This window comes from Xiphophorus hellerii, chromosome 9, assembly GCF_003331165.1.
Source record: "Xiphophorus hellerii strain 12219 chromosome 9, Xiphophorus_hellerii-4.1, whole genome shotgun sequence".
Taxonomy (NCBI): Eukaryota; Metazoa; Chordata; class Actinopteri; order Cyprinodontiformes; family Poeciliidae; genus Xiphophorus; species Xiphophorus hellerii.
In genome coordinates, this window is record NC_045680.1 from 16,554,082 (window position 1) to 16,577,997 (window position 23,916).

General features: G+C 38.0%; 1 protein-coding gene and 1 long non-coding RNA gene across 2 annotated transcripts in view; one reads left to right on the forward strand and one right to left on the reverse strand.

The window, feature by feature from the left end:
- Positions 1-214: 214 nt before the first annotated feature.
- Positions 215-23,916, reverse strand: part of trabd2b (TraB domain containing 2B) — a 91,308-nt gene continuing 67,606 nt past the window's right edge. The window contains exons 5-7 of the mRNA XM_032573231.1: positions 6,039-6,135; positions 2,558-2,836; positions 215-1,060 (exon numbers count right to left, since the gene is read on the reverse strand). Of these exons, the coding sequence (XP_032429122.1) occupies positions 835-1,060; positions 2,558-2,836; positions 6,039-6,135 (602 nt within the window). The 3' untranslated portion in view covers positions 215-834. The remainder of the gene's footprint in view (positions 1,061-2,557; positions 2,837-6,038; positions 6,136-23,916) is intronic.
- Positions 21,018-23,094, forward strand: LOC116726485 (uncharacterized). The gene is made up of 2 exons (XR_004340606.1): positions 21,018-21,572; positions 23,016-23,094. It is a non-coding gene; the product is annotated as an uncharacterized LOC116726485 (long non-coding RNA).

Below are 23,916 nucleotides of genomic sequence, written 5' to 3' on the forward strand. Positions count from 1 at the left end.
ATACGTAAAAATAGAAATAAATCACTGGAGATGGAGAATTTCGTCCTTGTTGCTCTATTTGAAGATTCAGAAATCTACACACACACACAAAAAAAATATCAAATAGACTTTTTTTGCTTTGGCTTCATCAGGGAAATAGTTATTGATGTATTATTTGATTTTTTAAATCCGCTTCCACAATTTGTATATCAACTAAGAACAACAACTCACAGTATACGTCATTAGTTATTTTTATTTTTTTTCTATTTATCAAATAGCAAGAAAATATACTCTGTTTTCCAGAATTAATAAATACAGTACAAATTTTCTTTATGAACAAATGCACAATTTACAAAGTGACAACTCACAGTGCTTCATTGCACAGCACTGTGTGCAATGAAGCCATTTATCACAGAATCATAACCGTCATTGATATGTTCAAATCTCAATGTTAAAGTAAATTTTTTCTACACAATATTAAAATTACATTAGGTCAAGACTCCAATTCTTTGGAATAATTCACTGTTATGTGTTTGTTATTCTAATAGTTCGACAGGCCTGTAAATCTTCATCCACGGCCAGTTGTTGTGCCTTTGTTACGAGCCTCTTCCTCACAATTTGACGCCTGGTGAGTCATTAAACACTTCCAACATGATGTCTGTACTGAGGAGGCTGACGGCAGGAGTGTTCCCTCTGAAGATCCGCTGTCCTGCTGGCTGAAGCTTCTCTCCATCTCATGTCTGCGCGTGCTGATGATGGCCACCGTTGTTTGTCTTTATCACGTACATTCCTCTGCTCTGGTATGGATGTAGTAGCGTCTTAAGTGTCTGACTGCGAGATAGCTCTGTCTTGTGGTCAGGAGGTGAGCAGCATGTGTGATAAAAACCAGGCTAAAATACAAGACAGGGTGAGGGAAGTGTGAGCCAGCTGGGCTGAGCTGAGGCTGTGCAGTGTGGGCGAAGGAGAGTCAGCGTGTCGCTCTATAGAAAAGATTTCCAACTGTCTGTGTTGTTCTTGATGGGTCAGTGGCGGCTCCACTGTTATATACCCGTTGATTATCCTCACATTAGGTGGTGGTGTGCTGGAGGAGGGATAAAAAACAGCTAATTAAAAATATGTGTTTTTTTTGCCAAACCATTCAGAGTTGTCTCAGTTTGAAAAATCATTAGGATGTTTTTACTACTCACTCTTCAGCTCCATATTGAATTTCTGCTAGAGCTGATCTTGTAGCACTGATAACATTAAACAAAACCTTATCTGCATTCCATGATGACTTACATGGAAGTTCATGTTTATTTGCTAAATTAATCACCAATAACTCAATGTAAAATGCACCTAATAAGTTCATATTAAGCTCATGGCCCAGAGTACCTGATAGACCCTGACTCCTTAGACAACCATCTGCTACAGGTAAGACATTGACTGCTCACAACAAAATCCTCCAACAAAAGATCTAAACTTTTTTCTAAACTTTTTAGATGTCTAACCTATATCTAATTCCTTTAAAATTGAACATATTTTAATTCTGGGAACATCCTGTAAACATTTATTCTATAATGATGTGAAGGGTTTCAAAACAGTTTAGGGCTTTTTATGGCATGTAAGCAGCTATTGTAATGTTTATTTTAAATATAAATCTTCTTCATGGATCACAGGTATTGGTAGATTAGTCGGTCACTTAGACTTAGTAGTATTTATTTGGCCTTTGACAATAATTTGAAAGAACCCAGATTTTAAATTACCATTTAGAAAGAATACTGGAGTTAACTTTGACTAGAACCTGTCTGGTAAATTCAGCTTATTTTTATAATGCCATTTCACAACAAATGTCATCTTGAGGTACTTCACAAGAAAGTAAAGTCAATTAATACCACAAGTATTCTAATTGATATTAGTTATCAAACAGCGCATTAAGCTCAGTTTGTTATTCAAATTTGTCTAAAAACATTATAAGGAAATCCTGCTAAAAACTATTTCTGTGACATCCATTCTTTCACGTACAATTTTGGAAAAAAAAGAAAAAGAAAAAGAAAACAAATAACTGGTCTCAGAGTAAAGCTGGAAAACTGCATCACTCGTCCATTAGTTACTTCTAGACTTAACTATCATTATTCAAAAACCCTATCTGGTTTTTGTTCTCCAGTCCTACTCATATTGAACCTTTCAGGAGTCGCTGTTCTTCATTGTTCCCACATGCTTGCTGGGAATGAAGAATCACTTTAAAACCAATTTTGAAAGTAATCTGTTGCTTTCTTAAGAAAGAACTCTTTACTAATTGGCATTTTATAATCAGTCAAGTAAAACTGTATTGCTTTATAACTGATTTGGACTGTGTATAACTGCATCCGAATCTGATATAATGATTGGATTGGGTGAATTGCATTAATTTAAACATCACTTTGACCAAACTGGATAGAAATGGAACCCGTTTGTCTTGTAAATCTCTCACAAATTATGCCGACATCTGTTGTGAATTGGTGCTATGCAAGTAAGCCGGATTTAAATTAATTCAATAAAGTCTCCAACGTAAGCTGGTTGGTAAAGTCTGCTTTGACTTTGATCGCAGTAAATGTCTCACCTATCCCCAAAGCGAACCCACAGGTCACTGAACAGTCTGGGCCTTCCATGGCTCCGGTGGGCTTTGTGGGGCCGTTTGTGCCGTCCAAACTCCTCCAGCTGATTCAGGCTGTCGGGGAGAAGCATGTGAGGCAGCTCCTCCCCTTGCAGCCCAGGCACATCATCTGGGTCTTCCATCTCCTCCTCCAGACCGGTTGGCCAGCTGGTGGGAGTCACTGTACTGGTGTCTAAGGGCTCTTCAACAGACCTTGCTTCAGGCAGTTCTGGATCTCGTTTACTCCTGGAACAGAAAAAGAGAAAGAGAGAAAAATAAAACAAGGCATGCATGGAGTCAATTATTAAAACATTTGATTGTATAAACCCCGATTTAATCAGAGGTTTCACTAAAACAATTTAGCTCCACAGCTAATGGGAAATGGGAGGGATTTTTTTTTGTGTGAAGCTATACGCTTTCCTACAAGTTTTAACCTGCAGCTAGTGAATGTTATTTTTTTAGTGGTTTCTGACCACTCAGTCACTTTCCTCGTCAAATACCCCAATTTGAATCAAGGACATGAACACCGCAAGGAAAGCCTCACTCTATTAATGATACCCGGAGTGGCTTAAATACAAAGCAGCCAACATTAGAGAAAAGTTCAACATTTGTGGTTGCCATATTTTGTCTACCAAGACTAACAATTTGACCAAAAAAAGACCACCCAGAATCTTCCCTGAAAAACTCAATGTACTCATCTTTCTTACATCCATTACTCATACTTTCTCTTCTTATGTTCATTTCTTTTAGTACCCAAGGCACTATCGTTTAAAGTCAATGAGCAATTAGTTGAATTCAAAAATATTCAACTAATATCTCAAAGGGAAGTTAAATAAACGAGAATTACTTAAAAAGTCTTCCTTACAGTGAAGATCTTAAACACAAATATTGCTAAATAAATGTCTGTCTCAATTTAGACACGTGCTTTCTATGAAAGTTGCTTGCAGGTGCCTGCAGGAGGCAAACTTTTGGAGCTTTCTTCTCTTGTAGTGTGCCTCACTGCTGAACTTTGAAGTGCTTCACAGCAATGAAGATGAATCCACACAAAACTGCACAGTTAGCTTTGGGTTATTAAAACACATGAGCCTAATTTGTGATTTTATCTTGAGGTGAAAACACAAGGTGGAACAACTGTTATGATATGAGCATCATATTTGGAGAACGCAAATGGAGCCTTTTCACGTATCAATGAAATGAATAAATTCTTAGCCATGCAAGGTGTGATACGGAGGAAGTGAGATGAATTTCTATCTTAATGGCTCGGTCAGCAGTGTGATGATATCTCCAGCCCGGCTGTTGAGTTACTGTGGAGCCAAACCCAGATTCAAATTGCTCTGTCTGTCATACAGTAGCATTACTGCTCTTTAGGTTATTCCTTGACACAATCCAGGCATCAGGCTTACAACTTTCATGAACACCTGTCATGCATCTTGAAGTACACATGTCTGTTGTATCATCTCACATCAGGAAGGTGCACATGTATCTTTGCATGCATGTGTGGGTTTTGTGACCACAGGAAGTTAACTCACTTGTTAACTTTAACAACATGACCCACCACTCAATCAAGCCTTCAATTGGACAGAGAGAGGTAGGAGGGTTAGTTTTGATGCTTTAATTTGCAAAGATTAATTCTCTAATCTTTGATGAACTCTAATGTTTTTACGACTGCAACATGATTATTCCTTTTGTACTTTGCTTTTATTTCTGTCTTACTCAAACTTAAGTTGCTTTTGATATCATTTTATGGGCAGATCGATTAAGGCCCACCGTAATAGGGAAGCTGCAGAATGCCAAGAACTGGAGGAAGACAAACTCAAACACTGGTTGGCAGAAAGGTTTTGTAAAGACACTCAGCCTAGCCAACTCCAATTTTCTGTGAGGTTCTTGCATGTAGTGAACATCTGAGAGCTTAAGTGTGTGCAATACTGCCCCTCCTTGGCAGTGCACATCATTCTACTCACTCCTGCAAGCACGTGTGTGGGCATGTGCTCATGTGTTGTGGTGAGAACAAGCAGAACAACTGTTGGCAGCTTGCTTTGGCAGCATCAGAGCAGAGGGTGGTGAAGAAGAGATCGACTAAAGTGATGGAGGTGATGATGTTTAAAAGTATTCCAGCACAGCTGAGTTGTTTTTTGTTACTTATCTCAGTTTGGGTTGTATTTGTCCACAAAGAGCTGCTATAAATCTACAGAATCTAAATAACTCAGCTACCAAGAATTAAATAACTAAAACCAGGCTGCAATGCATTGAAAAAAAACAAAACAAAACAAAAAACCTTTTGACCTTTTTCCTATTCCGTCAACTTGCAGCAATAAACAATCTGAAAATCTGGGGAGCATATGTTTTTAGCCCACTGGAGTCAATACTTTTGTAGCGTTGCTTTTCTCTGATATAACAGCTGCAAGTCTTTTGGGGTAGATCACCTTTACACATCTAGAGACTGAACTTTATGACCAGTTTTCTTTGCATGATTGCTTAAGCACAGCCTGACTGTGTCTGCCGTTCATACGCAGGGATAGATTTTGACCAATACCAGTCTGTTGTAACCCTAGCTTGAATGATTAGGGGCATGGTCCCGTAGGCCCAGCTTCCTTTTCCCTGCTAAAAAATTCCCACAGCAAGATTCGGCCACCACCATGTTTTACTCTGGGGAAGACGCATTCAAGGTGATAAACCGTATCAACCCACAATACATAGCATTTTGTAGTCAAAAGTAGTACTAGTAAAAATAAACTTTTGGTATCTTCTAACCAGAGTACCTTCTTTTCTCCAGCTCCTCCAAAGTTGTTATGATCTTTTGAAAGCTTATCTGATTTAAGCCCTCCCTGACTAGCTTATTGGTTTAGATAGATGGGTATGTCTTGTTAGGTTTGCACTTATGTCACACTCTACATTTTTGGACGATGGATCAAGCAGTGCTTTGTGGGATGTTCAAAGCTTTGGATATGATTATATAGCTTAAACCCCCTTTAAAGTTCTCCACAATGTTATGTCTGACATGTCTGCTGTGTTCCTTGGTCATTCTAATGCTGATTTTTCATTAATGTTCTCCAAAACACGTTTGAGATCTTCAAAAACAGCTCGAATTTGCTGATTAAGTTACACAGATGTTTACAAATTGAGTGGCATCTGAAGGTAATTGGTTGCACTGGATTTTATTTAAGAGCATTTAAGAGTGAAGGGGACTTAACACAAACACATGCTATATTTTACATTTTTTAAAGAATTTTGAGACATTTGAAAACCTTGTTTTATTTTCCTTCCACTTCAAAATTATGGTCTTTATTGTGTTGGTCTGTCACATACAATTAAATAAAAAACGTATTGACTGTTGTAACATAAAATCTGCAGAGGTTTTGGGGATACATATGTTTGATAGATGTTCTGTATTACTGTGAAGTGTAGGGTTTGTTTACCACACAATTACTTGCCCTTTCACCTTACTTACTCTGTAACTTGCTCATGATGGTCAGAGAGAAGATGAACAATTTCATAACCGTCCAGCTTGAGTATATCCAGCACACTGTGGTTCCCAAGGAAGTGACCTAAAAGTGGACAAAAGCAGAAAAGTAATGGGGAAAATTGCTTTATAAACAACTTGTAACAATGTTCTTGTTTTATCTTAATGACTGAATATTGTTTGATGGAAATTAAAAAAGGCTCATAACACATTCCTGTATGAAACAATCTACACATTTTCAGTATTGATAAATCATTTTTCCACGTTTCTTTCTTTACCAATAACAATAAAATGTCTGCACTTTCCATGAGCCCTTGTACCTCAGGCACTAACAGATACGCCTGGTGTTGGTATTAAGGGAAGTTAGACTCCATTCACCTATCAATGCACAATATATTATTAATTTGCAGTTTGTACATATAACACATGAAATACTGTAACATCAAATGTTGCAAGTGATACTTTGCAATAGCAAAAATCATTGACTGATGTAGTTATGACTGTAATACTAAATACAGTGCATGTCTAAAAGGTGCCTTCGTACTATGTGAACCATCGCGCATTATATGTAGTTCTGTCCAAACAATTTTAGCCGAAAGTCAACAATCTCAAAATCATGCTCTGTACCTTTTTCACAGAGGGCTTTTTTTTTAAAATAACATTTTGTTCATCTTGCATACACTATAAGATTTAAAGAAGCTGCAAACTGGTTTTAAAAAAATAACTCTTCAATTGAACTAAGATTATCTGTTCATTGCCACAGAGAGCAAGCGTTCTCTGATTAAGCAAGAGATTGGTCATGTCAATATAGCTGCTGAGTCAAATTTAAGAAAGAACCTTTAAGTGGAACAAAAAGAGCTCATGTCACTCCTGTTTTAAACTTTACCCTGGTTAGAAGATAATTGTCTTTCAAATAATTCTTACAAGGTGACTAAATCTGTACGGATTTTAGGCAAAAATATTTCTTTAACAATTTTAGATTTCGTTAGTGAGAAAAAGCAGAGAAGCTTTCAAATGCAGAGAATGTTCAATTGCAGTCATGCCTTATATCTACGGGGCTTACTTGTTGTTTGGTAATGACCCCACATTGTCGACACTCAACCTCTCGCCTCTCCTCCAATCATCCATCACTTTCAGTCACCTTGTCTGTGATTCCCTCAGTCTAACATCAAACATGCAGGCCTCAGCCACACACTGATGAAAGCTTTTTTTTTTTTTTTTATTTCTGCCATCGGCCGATAATCCTGTGTGTCACTCAACTCAGCAATAAGCCGCTCTTTAGCCTGACATCACCTTTGCAAGCACACATACTCTATGAGAGGAATTCATATTTGTGCTCACACAAAGGAATTCGCTCTCTCACTCACACACCTCGGCTCTCTCCTGCAGCTTATTAACAACATGCTGACAATATTCAAGCCTCTTATTTGCTTTCTGTCAGGGCCCTCTGCTCCCACTCAGCTCTCCACCTCCTGTCAATTTTATCATTATAATGTTCCCAATCATTCCTGAAAGTCAATGAGAGAAACATGCAGCGTTACACTTTCTTGGCAGGCAAGTTCAAAGGCAGTCCAAGGCGAGGCCACGGAGTCAGAGGAGGCTGCTAACAGCAGTATCGGCAAGATCAGATGGGATTACACAGAGGACTGAGTGTGAGGTTTTGTCTAGGTGAAAGTGATTCTGTCTATTTATGTATAAATGTGTATGAAAGTGGCTTCTTAATCTGCTGGACAATATAAGCCAAGGGTAAAATTAGGTAATTTTCTCAGTTATTTCCATGTTTTCTTTATGACATTCAGACTGAAAAAGTTAAAGCAATAAACTTTATTAAAAACAGTCGCACTGTTAATGGCAAACAGTGAAAGGTTGTTTTCATTCGTAGCACTGGAGCAACATAGCAAAAGAAATAGAGCTAGAAACTGCTCGTCAATGAGTATAATTGGTATTATATCATCTACAGCAGCAATACCAATCTGGTATAACTTGAATCTCACTGAGATTTTCGCTGTGGATAATGACACTGCATCACCAACTTCAGCAATCTCCTCACAAGGTCTTTGGCTTTTGTTCAGGGATTGATTTGCACATTTATATGTTCATCTGTGGGACACAGAACTCGCTTTTTTTTCCCTGAGTGGTACAATCATTGGACCAGACGTATGCAGCTGCACAATTCTCTTTCTGATGTCTTGGCGGATTTCTTTTGACCTTCCCATCTTGTCAAAAAAAACCCCAACTTGTCCCTGGTGTGGTCTTAAAATAGATCCACAGTTGTTCCACCAATTAACTCAAATGTGTTACTTAACCTATCAGAGGATTGTAGAGGGACACCAAAAGGTTTGACCCAAGTGATAGAGTTTAAAAGAATTATTCCTGATACTGACCAAATGTATGTAAACCTCTAAATTTGAATAAAGCTACAAAAAAGTCCTTAAAAAATGTTATTCCTAAATTCGTCAATATTTAGCAAATAGAAATAATTTTAGTAATTCTTACCAACCTAAAACAGGAGAAGTTTGGTTTGATTTGATTTCAGACAATGAGGAAAAAAATGTGTAAGGGTCTTTTTATTCACTTTATGTTAACATCTGGTTTCAACTGTACATCTCAGTATCAACAATCTCAACAAACTTTACCTGAAAGTTATTTCTCTGTTACCCCAGAAGCTACACAAAGAAATCTTTGAGAAACTTCCTATCATCATATTCTCCTTTTTTATTCAAAAGACCACCTGCCTTCCCCACGGAGGCAACTTTAACCCATATAACCATTTCACAGGTTAAAACCAAGTCTGAAAGTTTGACATGAAGACAATTTACCATTAAAACATAGAGTATGAAATAAGTACTCTAATTACAGATATTAGAAAAGTGAACCTTCACGATTTTGTGTTGTATTCAGACTACCCCAATGCAGTTCAAAATAAACTTAAACAATATGTAACAATTTCTAACATTAGGAAAAGGCTACTACTATAAAAAACTATTTAAGGAAAAAGATTCAGCTTTTCAGTAAAGGTTCAGCTCGTCTACATAACAGCTTTTTTATTAAAAGCTTTTAATAAAAAATTGTTTTCTCCACCATGTTCCTCCAAACCCTTGTCTGCTTTCAGACCGTTCATACTGTACATTGTCATGGTTTGTTATGTTCAGGATCATTAACATGCACCCCGTCCTTGAAAAACCTACTGTACTCATAAACAAAATTGGTAAACAATGACAAATCTCTGGTCTGGGTCTCGACTCAAAACAAAACACAATCAAGCCGTCCTGGTCAGGGTGAAAGAAAACCCCCACTTCTAAAAATTTATGTTTGAACTAACATTTGAGGGATTGCATGGTTCTCCTTGATTTGATGCAATTTATCAAAGCAAACAGTTGTGTCCGAGTTTCCTACAGATCTGGTATTTTGGAGAAAAAAAAAATAATACACACTAGCTTTTCATCTTGCAACAGTGGCAAAAGTATTTGTGCTTACGTACGTTTCCTCCCCATATGTGAAGGAGTTAGAAATAAAAGCTCTTGAATGTGCGCGGGCGGATGAGCTTGTGTGTTTGTTAGTGAAGTGTCCAGACGGTAAATTGTGGTGCTTCAGAAGCAGAGAGTAGACCCAACAAACAATTTCACTTGTCAAGATGTAATAAGGAGTCAGCTGATCCCTAATGGCACCTCTGCCCCATTTGGCATTCCTGAGCTGGCTGGAAAGATTAAAGAATAAAAAATAAACTGCTTGTTCCTGTAAAATTTACTCCTACAGTGACAGATCCATAGTTTTAATCTTTCACTGAGACAATTTTATTAAAACTGTTAGAAAAATTATCCTCCTGTTCATTTACTCATGAGTTTATTTTACAAGTTATGTTTTCATATTATTCTTTTTATATTATTCTTTTTTTATTATTACTCTCATATTATTCTTCTTTTTATATTTACTTAACTTCTCTTTCTTTTGTAGTATGTTATTAACTTTGTTTAGGATGTTTGCTTGGAAGCTAAAAACGTTAAACATTCATGTGTTATTAGTTCCATCTGTAACTGATTAGTTGTGGTCAGCCACATGCCCTTATAAGGGCATGTCCATAGGAGGTTTCAGAATGTAAAGACGGTTGGTCAATTCTCTGTGTGACTGTGTGAAGAGAAGCCCAACCTCCTTTTTCTATACAATAAAGAGAAATGCAAAGAAAGAACTGGCAGAATTGAGTCCAGACAGTGTTTGACAGCGATTCGTCGCGTCTGTTCTCAATTCTCCTATTCTGCAGAAAAGAAATCAAAAGAAACCTAATCTCTGTCTCTGGCTGATTCTTTGCAGGTTATGACAAAATAAACCTATCAAAAACCCAATAAAAAGTATGTTGTTTCTCTGAAATTGAGTTGGTCTATCTTTAGAATTGGCCACATTGCTCTAATACCTCTTAAGAAAACAACTGGTAATCTAATCTATTAAAAGAGCATTAGTTTTTAATTGCTGCTTTATTTGTTTTTGTGGGTCGTGGTGGGGATTGGCATATAAAATAACATTTTGGGAGGCAGAATCTTGTTTTACAAAATGGTTATAAAATGGTTAAAAGGCATAATATAAAACTTCACTTTAAGTTTAGTTTTATAAAATGAGGGCAGTCATTAAACTGAATTGCCCATCCTGGTATAATTGGGTAATCTAAATATTATTCAACAGAACCATAATTATGTGGTTTGTATTTTGTTATGCTGAATCCCCAAAAACTTAATTACCCAAATCAAACCAAAGGCCACCACCATGACAAGAAGCAGCAGGAGATGCACATCTAATTTCCTGTCAGAAACAAACCTGTTGGTTGAATCAGTTTTGCCTTAAATCTAAACCTGCCAGGGGTTTGGATAATTTGACCTGGAAATCGAAGAAGAATGCAGAACACGCTAAAAAGACATCAGCATTTGTTTTCAAGAAGCTCATAAATACTGCATATATAGCCAAGATCACTTTGTTTGGGATTTGTCTCCTGTAGATGCCAAAACATGAAAAGATTATGCTTGTATCCAAAAAAAGTATGTGGATTTAAAGTGTGTGAGTGCCAGTTGGTGTTAATTTTCATAATTTACTCCTTGCTTTACTTACTTTATATAAGTAAAGCAGACATCAGGACACCACAACATAAAGCATTTTGTCAGAATGGAAACACTGAAACTGTGTTGCGGCTTAAAATATTAGAAATGATAAAGTAAGATCAAGCTCTTTCCCATTTATTTTAAGTCTTATTGTTTTTTAAATATATCCCAGAATAATCCATTTATTCTATTATAGTTTGCCTTTATTTCCATAGGGGACAGTAATTCTGTAAATACTGTTTCATAACATCTCTCTCCTTGTAAATTTGATTGGGATTTTTGGATATAGTACATGGTGCAGATCTCTCTCGTGAGGGTCTGTTTTTCCAACAGTTTTAGTAGTTTGTAGGTGATGTTTCTCTGCGAATGGCAGGCTTGTAGGTTCATGCCCTATGAACTGCTGGACCAGACATCGTTTATTGTATCCTCATCAGTATCATCACGGTGGTTAATCTTTCCAGTAAGCTGTGGCTCTGCCTAAGGCGGATTGCGGCAACACACCACTTACAACCTCTTTCACATATCACTCAACCTCTGATTTTTCCTGCCAATTTGCTGTCATCACTATTTCAGCAGATATACTTCATGTTTGCTTAAAAAATATTTGGTTATAAGGCGCAATTATGTCTTTTTGCATTGCATGCCACTTAAACCAAGGTTTTTCTTATCTGCCGCTCCAGGGAACAGAGTTAATGATCCAGCAACTCCTCAGTTTAAAAACCTTTCCATCTTGATCCGATCTTACATTGGTGGTCTAGCACACTTCATCTGTGTGCTGTGACTGGAAGTATTTTTTGACCGAGGCCAGTGTCATTATGTTTGGTGTTCCAGACATATTTCTCTGAAAAACTACTTGCTGTTGTCAATTCAGTAATTGCACAGTGTTCATACCAGTTAAGCTTTTTCACATTTTGCCACAACCACAAACTCTGATTTATTTTATTGTGATTTTCTGTGATACACCAACATGAAGCAGCACATAATTTTCAAGTAGAAGTACTAGAATGCAGGATTTTCAACCACTTGTTTTGCTAATTTAAGTCTGAAAAGTATTGCCTGCATTTGTATTCAACTCTGACACCCCTCTAGAAAAATTTGTTCAATTGCTGGAATTGTACTCATGAATTGTCTTTAGAGGTCCTCTAATTATAAGATAAACTTTGTGTGTAAAAGTCTGTGGAATTTAATCCTACTGTAACTCCAGCTGTTTTGTGAAGGCCTAAAAGATTTGAAAGTGAATGTAAACAAACGGGAACCAAGAAGTCCAAGGAATGCAGCAGACAGGTTGTTGATGAAGTTATAGAAAGGTTTAAAATAGGATTACGTTACAGAAGAATATTCCAAATTTTGAGCATCCCACAGCGCAAAGTTCAACAGGCATCAGAAAGTGAAAACAATATGGTAAAACTGCAAACCTGTTAAAACCTATCTGTCTATCTAAAGTATTAATCAGGTGTTGGGAGCAATGCGCTGAGTCAGATTTTCTTCGGCTGGTACAACAAAGCTGCACAATGCATTAAAAGTTCCAGTATTGTAATACTTTTTTTCAGTTTCCATTCAAGTTGTTGGTAAATATTTCACAACACTCCACTGAAGATTGTCATCTTAATTCCCATGTATGCTTGTCTTTGGTTAAATTTTTATACTGTAACTCCAAGCGAGTCAATAGCCCGTTTACAAGGAGCAGCTCTTCAGTGAAACCATAACATTTTTGTAGTGATTAGATCACATGTTTACACATCTCCAGTGATTGCTGTTTCTTACACCAACACTTTTTGAAACCAGGTCTTGGAGTGAAACTTTTTGGACTAATGACATGTCATTAGTTGTCATGTGAGTAGACTGACATGACAACTGAGGATTCAAGGAGTCTTTGCAGTCTTGTCTAAATGTGGAACTTTTCCCAATAAACATCCGAAAATACCGGCAGTTTCCAGACAGCGGTCTTGTGTAAACATAGCCTCTATCTCCATGCTTATCTGTTCTTCAGTCAGTTCATCGCTCTTGCGAACATTTCCTTTTCAAATGTACAGGTGGAACTACAAAGCAACAGTGGAGAGAATAGAAGAAAGAGCAAATGAAAAAAAGAAAAGAATTAGTCATCTGAGGTTCATCCAAGTGTGAAGAAAACAGGATGAGAATGATGTGTATTTTGTTGTTCTTCACAAAGCAAATGTGCTTGCAATTAGACCATGTAAACACTGTAGCAACTGATATGTCGGGTTGGTTTAGAAAATCCCACAAGGCTTGCACACAGACCACCTCACATGAAAATTGCACAAACAAAAAGCAGAGTAAGACAGAAAAACAGGGTGCAGGCTAGCAGAATTATTACTACAGAGTTATATGGGATGAAAAAAAAAAAAGAAAACTGTAAACAGTGCAGATATAGTCCGATCATAAACTAAGAGAAAAATGCAATAGTGGGAACCATCCACCACACTAAAAATACATGTTTGGTATTGTTACTATATCATGGTTCAAACAAAAGCAAACTCTTTTCTTGGCAGATTTAAAGGAAGACAAAACTGAGAACAGAAAATGGAGACAAGTCCAGTGAAGTGAGGGAAAAACGTTTCTATAGACTTGATGTGGGTTTGCACCTCTTTAGAGTTATTTGAAAATGTGTCTCATCTATGTCCAGACAGAGATGATGAGGGGAAAATTCCTCTAATTTCTAAGTGTTTCCCAATGTGTATGTAGGTGTTAAAGAGGTAGTAAAATAAATACATCAAATGTATTGGACCACCATGAATCACCAGAGGAGTATCAAAGCTTTTGCAAATATAATTTACAAGTCTCTGAAGTCAAACAGACACTGTAGCCAGTTGAGGCACTTTTCACTGCCTTCAGTGACATTTCAGCCATTTTGGTCAGTTTTCTTTTCTTTGTTTGTTTTATCGAGTACATCAGCATAATGTAGTGACTTTTTTCCCCATGTTTGATTATATATATACTTCTCCATGGTGGCTATGGCCAAGAGTGGTTTTAAGCCAACTGGATGTTTGGAGGTTTGGTTTCTAGCCCTTCCTTTTGTTTTTGGTGAAGATGTAGAATATAATAGAGAACCAGTATATAAATAGCAAAAGTGTAGTGTGAGGATGTGTGTGAATTCAAAACAGACAGTAAGGGAATATGACATTTCAAAAAAGACATTACATAAGCTTTGACCATTTGTTGCAAGACTTTCTTTAAAAAATTTTTTAATTGTTTCTCTCACTAAAGCAAACTATTTGTGGTATTTGACCCGTCTCCCCGATGTCCCGCTGGAGGTCAGATCCTACAACGTGGCCTCGCATCTGTTTCATTTGGTGCAGATTACTTTAGCTTATCGTCATTCCTGTCGAAGGACAAGAAAAGTAAAGCTTTAATTGTGCAATAAAGTCAAGGTTGCATTTTTGTTTTTGTCTATTTTTTTTACCTGTAATTATTTGCTTGAATAGGTGCGGGTGGCAACTATCTAAAATCACAAATTTAGCTTATTAAATCAATTTGAAATCCATTTGGTTTCCCCTGGTTTCATTTCATTTTCTACCATCAAAGCATGATAAATTAATTAAACTCTGCATTTAATGGGATGACATGATGTGATGAGTAGCACTGCTGTTCTATTGCATAAAATATAAATTTCAGATTTCAGTGATCAGCTAGTTTTCCAGCTGGTCAAACTAGGTGAAAATCTTCAACATTTTAAGCCGGTATAAAAAAAAAAAAATAAGAATCTGCACATTTTTGAAGACATATGGTAAACAATTTTGTTCCACACTGCGTCTCTTATTTTGTTTACCTTTGTAAATCTATAACCTTTTATTAGAAACACTGAGAAATGTAATATTTCAGAGATTATGGTTTAGGCAGCAGCATACTTGTACCATAATCACAGGGTTGATGGTTTCTGCTCCAGCACTGGCCTCAGTAGATGGTATAACAGCTTGTTGTGCACAGCAACATTTTGGATCAGTCATGATTAGAATCTAATGTTAGAATACTTCTAATTTATTTATATATATATAATATCTGACACTAGGGGAAAACACTTTGTCAGACAGCATAAAAACAAAATTATCTTACATGGTTCTTTAAAAATATATTCCTATATTGGTATTACTTTACATTATTTACCCAGTATTAATGTAAGTGCACTATAATATGAATCATTACAATTAATATCGAAAGCTTCTCCAAAAATACTTATTCTAATGCATGCCTTTTTTGTTTGCAAAAGACTTGATCTCGGTCATAATGGATTTGTGCTTGAAACCGCAAATGTGCTATCCTTGCTGTTAGAAGCAGTCAATAATTTGTACACCTGTTTGTGTTGTATGAGAAAGTTTCTTTATGACTAACCATGTGTAGCACCCCCACATTTTCCTTTGCAGAACCCATGAGTAATGCAACAAAGATTTTAATAAGCCCAGCACCCCTGTGCCTTGCAGTGAACTTCCATGTATAGTTTAACAGCACTTCTATAAATCACACATCAGCTTTTCTATTAACAGAGCAGAGCTGCAGAAACAACTGCCCCTGGTTCTGATGCCTTTCACATCAAGTGTGAGTCTAAAGAACTATAATCCACATTTCAGAATCGTGCTGGATTTCTTTAAGAGTATAAATGGGTATTTGCCAAACAGCCCCATTCACCATCGGTCTTCTGTCACCCATTCCTCATCTCAGTAATGACTTCATTTCCTTTCCATGCGGCAAGGCGTAAGTCTGTCTCATTGCACCGCAGTGAGGGTTTATGAATGACACGCATTGATGGAGCATACATGTGCATGTTCTGGTTGAAGTTCTGGTCAAAGACAGATCAGGAGAGCTACAGGGATCACGTCCTGGGGCATAAAACAGTAACGTGGTGGTCTTGACGTTGGTCTCTGTAAAAACAAAACCTGGTGGAACGGCTCAGTCACTCATTGTTGGGGACTTGGGATTCCACTACGTTTAAATATTTAGACTGAACTTGCTGCTTCCATCTGGAACGTACGTCTGTTATGCAGATAGTTTAGAAAAGGAGTTAAAAGGAAATAGAAAAGAAAAAGTTAAAAAGTGGAACTCCACATATTGAAATGAAAATTTGACATCTTTATTTCGCAGGTGAAAATAAATGAAGACGACTTCGAGTTTTCAAATAAGTGCACAATTTGTTAGTATTTGTTGTATGTAGAATGAATATCCTTCACATTCCTAAGTAATTTTTCAAACGGGACCAAAACATACATTTTTTCTTCAGAGCTCTTGGCAGAGGTGGAGTGATGGGTGACATCTTTGTGGTCAAGCACCACAACCCTCAGTGCTCCGTTATGCAGATCCCGATCAGGATTACCGGGTAGAAGCAGCTTTTGTTTTTAAAGTTGTACGTAATTCTGGAGAACTGAAACATGATATAATAACTCCGATTTTCAGCTCTGTGTCATAACTACTGTTAGCATTCACGACAGAATCTGGTATGGAGAACTACCTGGAATGTAGTAGAAAGCAAGAGGGAGGGTGAACGCAGCGCATATACGGAGTGATTGACAGCGATAACACCCTCCACCTGGCTCTGATTGTTTTTCTGACTGAGTGGTGTATTTCTGCAGGTAGTTAGCAAGAAGGCAGAGCAGTTTGATCTATTCACAGATTATCTTATCTTATACTGTCCCAACATAGTGTTAGTTTTAACAAATATGTGAAAAAAAAGAGCATGTTGTTTATAAAAGTTACATACTGCAGCTTGATACTAAAGTGTAAGAATGTTTTTCATGAAAAATATTTTTTGTTTAAATTTTAGAAACTTATCACAGAAATAACTAAAAACTGCAATTATAGTTTCTGAAATTCAAGCAGAATTGTTTTACACAATTTGTTTCTGACTAAGTTACAGGTTGAAGAATAGTTTTTGGAAATAGTACATGGTTTCAAATTTGCAAATAAAATCTAAACCTAGGGATTTATTTTTAATTTGTGCCTTTTATTCTGATGACCCAAAATACAGTTTAGTGGCACTTCCCAAGTCTTCTATGTGATAGACAGATTCCTCTAGTGTTCACTTCAAACCTGCAGATCTGAGCTCAAATGTAAGTTGCCGCCTCTGCTACATTTGAGCTCAAGTCTTGTGCATTTTAAGAAACGTAAGCTTTGGGTTTTGTGTATTTTGGTAACTCTTTGCTGCACTGATTAGATTTGTCTCTGTAATTAAATCAGTACAGCTCATTAGGTTGTTTGAAGATTTCACGCTTCATTTGGAAGTGAAAGTACATGTTATTGCCCAGCAAATTTGATGCAACATTAAACACACAGTGGTCGCTTCAAGCTCTTTTCTAGTACTTAAGAGGATCTACATGCTCTCAGCAGAAACTACATCTGCTGCAACAGGGACCTATTCCTTAACTGCATCCACCTGTTGTCCCAGGTGTAAATCAGATCCTGATTAAAGGACAGGAATAAAAACCAGGTGGTCTGCAGGCTGGAAACAGCTAATGTCCGATACAACTTGAAGAAAAAAAAAAAGGGAAAGAAAAAACCCACATGCTTATATTTGGTTAAATTCACAGTCACATACCTGAACACTTGCAAACAGAAATATGTTTGTGCAATTGAGGCCAGCATTTGATTTCTAATTAAAATTGTAACAGAGGAAAAAGGCAGTAACTAGAAAATTCCTGAAGAAATTTAACCGGGGCCTGCCAAAGTGTGCCTGTCGGTTTGGACCCAGTGTTCGGATGCTAAAAATTAGCATCAATGCTAAGATTAGCTACTGCGCAAGACAGTGACCTGACCTGAGAGAAAAAGATAATGCAAGGTAATATTATTGCATCACCTATGGCGGTGCACTAGTGGAGGGCAGTGAAGTGCTAATGTTTGTGCTAATGTTAATGTACTGCCTTGCTATGAAAGGCAGCGCACTAACCTAAGAGAGAAAGATAATACAGGCTAAAATTATTGCACCGCCTACGGCCGTGCACTAACCAGAGGGGAGTATTAAGGCTTTTATTTTGAAATTTTAAGTATACTTCATTTTAAATGTCCAAACTAATCCCATGAGTAACAGTGATTGGGTTAAATCGTTTCTATAATGCCCAAAAGAGCAATTACCTGATGTAAAAATTGTCAATGCTTTTATTTTGAAATGTTTAATAAGCTTCATTTTAAATGGCCACACTAATCCCATGTGTAACAATGGTTGGGTAAAATCAATTATAAAATGCCCAAAACACAAGTAGTTCTAAAGGCCAGCTCAGTCCTCCTCTGTAGTAACTGACAGTTCCGCCATGTTGTAGTCCTAACCTTGAGTCATTGTAGTTCTAAAGAGCAGCTCAGCTGTCGCGTGATGAAGCAGACAGGAAGAGACAGAATTCCAGTAGTTTGAAGTAGTTTGTTTTTCTGAAAGATCTGAGAGGAATATTCAGGCTTTTGTTTTGAAATGTTCAGTAAGCTTCATTTTAAATGTCCAAACTAATCCCATGAGTAACAGCGACTGGGTGAAATCAGTTATATAATGCCCGAAAGAGCAATTACCTGATGTAAAAACTGTCAAGGCTTTTATTTTGACATTTTTATTAAGATTAATTTAAAATGGCCACACTAATCCCATGTGTAACAATGGTTGGGTAAAATCAGCTATAAAATGCCCAAAACACAAGTAGTTCTAAAGGCAGGTCATTCCTCCTCTGTAGTAACTGACAGTTCTGCCATGTCGTAGTTCTAACCTGCATGTTCTGCCATAGTTAGAACTACAGTGATGCGTTTTTGTAGTCCTAATCAGCTGCTCTGCCCTGTCCTGTTCTTTGTTCTGTTGCTATGGTAATGAAGCTTGTCTGTCAGACACTCAGGGCTGACAGAATTCTATTTCTTTGAGCCAGCCAGTTTGACAGAAAAAAGCAGTCCTAACAACTCCTTCCCGTTCGGGAACCGTGATACGTACTTGAAAACCGTTTGAAGCATCTGAGAGGGCTATTTGTCGTCTCCAATAGTACCACGATTCATATTCTCTACCTCACTCACAGTAATAACAGCGATGAGAGAAAGATGGTGTGTGCTGAGCTCAGAAATTTTTCAGAAATGCATTGAAGTCAATCTGTGACTATCCTCAGAGGGATATTGAGGCTTTTATCTTGAAATTTTCAGTAAGCTTCATATAGAATTGTTGTTTAGGTTAAATGAGTTATTTACTGGCAAAACAGCCAGTAGTTCTAAATGGCAGCTCAGTCCTCTGTTTTAATTCAGTGTTAGTTAGAACTACAGATATGGTGTATTTGTAGTCCTATCTATTAGCATTAGGTTAAAGGCTAAAGCTAATAGATAGGCACTATCTGCGCAAGCCAGTGCCTTAACCTGAAATAACAAGATAATGCAGGCTAATATTAGGCCCCAATAAAGAGACGTTTTATTAGGTGTGGAACAATAGGTGCCTGCCATGCAAGACATTCTTGTTTTAACCTTCTTGTTTTCAAGAAGGTTAGGGATACAAATTTTCTAACCTTGAAAAGTTGAAGATTTTAGAAATTTGGAATGAAGATGATGTCATGGAAAAGAGAACTTCCAACTACAAACACTTGTTTGGATTCTTGTTGGAAAGAAAGAAAATGGTTAAAATACTAGTGGAAACCATTTTTTTTTTTTTTAAAAATAGTACTTAACAGTTGATTTCTTTTTACATAAAATCATGGTAAGTCTGGCTATTTTTAGACCAGGGGTCACCAACCTTTTTGAGACTGGGAGCTACTTCACAGGTTCAGAGTAACACGAAGGGCTACTTGTTTGATACAGACATAAATTTTCTTTACAACAAAAATTCATTTAAGTAAATATGATTACATGCTGCCTGATCATATTAATGTTAGGGACTATGCACAATAGTTATCAGTAAGGACAGCTATGGTTAATTGCTATATTGTGGTCAGACGTTCTTAGTTCAGAGTTTTAAGTTGGTGAGGTGGGGAACGCCGAAGCCTAAATCTTATAGGTCAGTTTTCTTTTTCTGTGAGTTAAAAATGATGACTGGAGTTTGAACCACTCATCATTTGAACCTCAGGTTCTGCCTGAGCTTTTTACAGTGCGCGGTTCTGGCGGGTTGTCGGTTTATTAGCTTTTTTGTGATTTTGTGAACTGAACAGCTGACGGGTCACCTGCGGGCTGACACAAGCAGATGTCGAAAAAAAATGTCTGACAGATTGGAAGGTACAAAACTATCACTGCACCCGACCTGCAGGAGCACAACCACCTCTCCAACGCGCAAACATCGGCACAAAACTAAACCACTAAAGCAGCGCACCCTTTTATTTCTTTTTTCTGTTTTTTTACACAAACGATGCTAAATAATAAAGACATTGAAGTGAAGCAGTGAGATCCACGGAAAGAGGAGGATTGGCGAAATCTTATAACTACGGGAGGTTCAAACTCCACTCATCATTTTTAGCTCACAGAAAAAGCAAACTGACCAATAAGATTTAGGCTTTGGGTGCCCTTTGACCCCCACAGACTCACACTGATGCGCGCTACATACAAGATGTTTTGGCACAAAAGAACTTTTTCTTCTCCATAATTTTGTTATTAGTAAACAGGGTTGGATAATAGAAATACAATAACTTTTCTTTTTTTAATTTAAAGGAAAATCTCTCAGTGCGTCCAGCTGTACAGCTGCTGCTGCAACAATCCAAACTCTCAGTCACTTGTGGGCAATTTAGAATCACACAGAAAAGCTCCAAAAGGGAATCAAACTCAAAACTCTGAACTAAGAACTTCTGATCACATAATAGCAATTAACCATAGCTGCCATGGTAAATTATTACTGATAACTACTGTCAGTAGTCCCTAACATTAACATGATCAGGCAGCATGTAATCATATATATATATATATATATATATATATATATATATATATATATAGCCAAGACAATTTATGTCTGTATCAGACAAGTAGCCCTTCGTGTTACTCTGGACCCGTGAAGTAGCTCACCGTCTCTAAAAGGTTGGTGACCCCTGATCTAAGGAATCTGGGTGAATGAGAAAGACAACGGTATACTTTAAACTTCTACTTTAATAATTCTGTCTTTTCCACTTTTCCTTCTCTAATGTCTCCTCCCACTTAGTTAATTAAGAAAACAGAGAAATAAATATATGGTAAACTGCTCTAATATTCCCTAAGTAAACATGCTCTGATCTGCATCCAGAAGAGCTTAGAAAGTTCTCAATTAACTATTGTTCTATTGTCTTTTCTGCAAAGAAAATATCATAAAGCATAACTTATTTTAAATACTTCATGTTAATAGCTGCACATTTAATATGCACGTCTTAAAAGTCTTAACTGTGACATTTGTAAAGCATTTCTTGAGGAAACAATGATAGTTCCCCTCTCTGCTGTCGCTATCCCCAAACATCCTGGTACCAGCAACCCCCCAAGCTCCCCTCTCTGCTGTCGCTATCCCCAAACATCCTGGTACCAGCAACCCCCCAAGGTCCCCTCTCTGCTGTCGCTATCCCCAAACATCCTGGTACCAGCAACCCCCCAAGCTCCCCTCTCTGCTGGCACTATCCCCAAACATCCTGGTACCAGCAACCCCCCAAGCTCCCCTCTCTGCTGTCGCTATCCCCAAACATCCTGGTACCAGCAACCCCCCAAGCTCCCCTCTCTGCTGTCGCTATCCCCAAACATCCTGGTACCAGCAACCCCCCAAGCTCCCCTCTCTGCTGGCGCTATCCCCAAACATCCTGGTACCAGCAACCCCCCAAGCTCCCCTCTCTGCTGTCGCTATCCCCAAACATCCTGGTACCAGCAACCCCCCAAGCTCCTCTCTCTGCTGGCGCTATCCTCAAACATCCTGGTACCAGCTACCCCCCAAGTTCTCCTCTCTGCTGTCGCTAACCCCACAGCGTTATGGTACCAGCTGTCGTTACGCAATAGTCAGCCCAGCCCTCAACCTCACAACATCCAAGGAGTGACTACTGACCAGCTCTCCGTCCAACGGGTCCAAAAAATCTCTAAGCCTTCGAGTATTACCCTGAAGCAAGTCTAGTAGAGATGATCTATCTAAGCTGGTGTCGAAGGAGACTCAACTAGCCTTTAACTACCTACAGTCCAAGAGTTATGGCCTTTCCCAGTTAAGAAGCAATCAGCTGAGTAGCCCTCACACCTGCACAACCTCAATAACCACTCCTATTAACGGTAGCGCCCCCTCTAAGTACAACGTGCGCTTGTTACAGACTAGTCAAAATCCTCTTTGAAATAGAAGCAAAGCAGACCTGGCTGTTGTCCTTCGAACACTTCAGATCTTCATCACTCAGTCACCTTTGTCTTTTCTCCAAGTCTGTTGCTGCAACTTTGAGATCCTAGGGTTGAGGCAGAGTAAGGCAGCCAAATCAGGAACCAGGGCTGAGGGTCAAGGGGTCTTGTCCCTTCTGGCGGTGCGAAGTCTCAACTTCCCCATGGCTCCAGGGTGCCAGACCTCTCTTCTTGGTCCCCTTGGCCTTATATACCCTTTCAACCCATGCCTCTATAAGGCGTACGTGACCTCTCGAGCATGCAACTACCTCATCGGAAAGTCCCAGCCATTCCCACATATACCCTGCTTCCCTCCCTTACTTTCCTCGTGACCATCTTAGTTTCAGATCCTTAATTGGGACACAGCTCTGGGGCAAGTCCAGACATGTTCGGACTTGCCTTTTTCCCTTGCCTCTGTATCTAACACATTGTTTGATTATTACTTCAATTACAGTTTTATATATGGTGTATGATCATCATAAGTAAATTCAAAATATCTTGTCCCATAATCATCAAAAAATCAAAATGCAAGATTCACTTGCTCAGGCCTTCATGATCTGTTGTCTGCATTAGTCTGGAATGATCCCACCTCCTCATACCAGTTTTCACAACACAGTGACCCCCCAATACTTACGTCCAGTTACCTGAAATTTTTTTCAGTTATTAAAAAATCCAGGGTGGCACCCAGTACCTCAGCGTTCCCGAATTATACATGTCAACAAAAACACGCCCAACTCTCCGGAATATATTCGGTTTTGGTGTTTCTTCCTCCTGTGTTTGATCAATGTGTGGCTCAATCTTGGTTTTTTCCACCCTGGATTCCATTCTGTCTATCTTGATTTTTAAAGCCACGATCTCCTTATTTAATTCCTCGTTCTCCCTAGTAAGGCACAGCAGTTTTTCTGACTTTTCTTTTAAAGATTTTTCCGCGTCATTTTTTGCCATGGCCCGCTTCCGTTCTAGTTTAATTGTTAATTGTTGCATGTTGCAATAATCATTTTGCATTCTTTCAATTGTTGTTCTCGCTTCCTCCAATTCCAAATTAACTTTAATCATTTGTTTTTTATAATACCCATTCGAACTTATGAGTTTGCTATTCTCTACATGCCAATTTGTTGAGTCATCGGTCCTGTTCAGTCTCTCTAGTTTCCTCTTCAGACTCTCCACTGTTTTCTGAAGCTGCTCATTTTCACTGTTCAGCTTCATCTGGTTCTTCTGGAGAATCTCTAACTTTTGTAACGTGAAATCTTTCTCCGCCATTGTTTCTTTCTCGTTCGAACCTTAAACTGCAAATGAATTTCTCTGTGGAATCTGGGAATACAAAGACAGTCACCAGTGATGTCACAAACAGGATGTGTGACATCACAGTTCAACATCATAGCCACAAGAAGTCTGTTGGGTGTGGGGGGGAAGGGGGGATGTTTTTTAAAAAAAAAACTTTATTAACACTGTATAACGACAGAGAGAAACATTTGTTCTGCCTCAAGAAAAAACAAATACAGACTAGAAAATTTCTGAAGAAATTTAACCGGGGCCTGCCA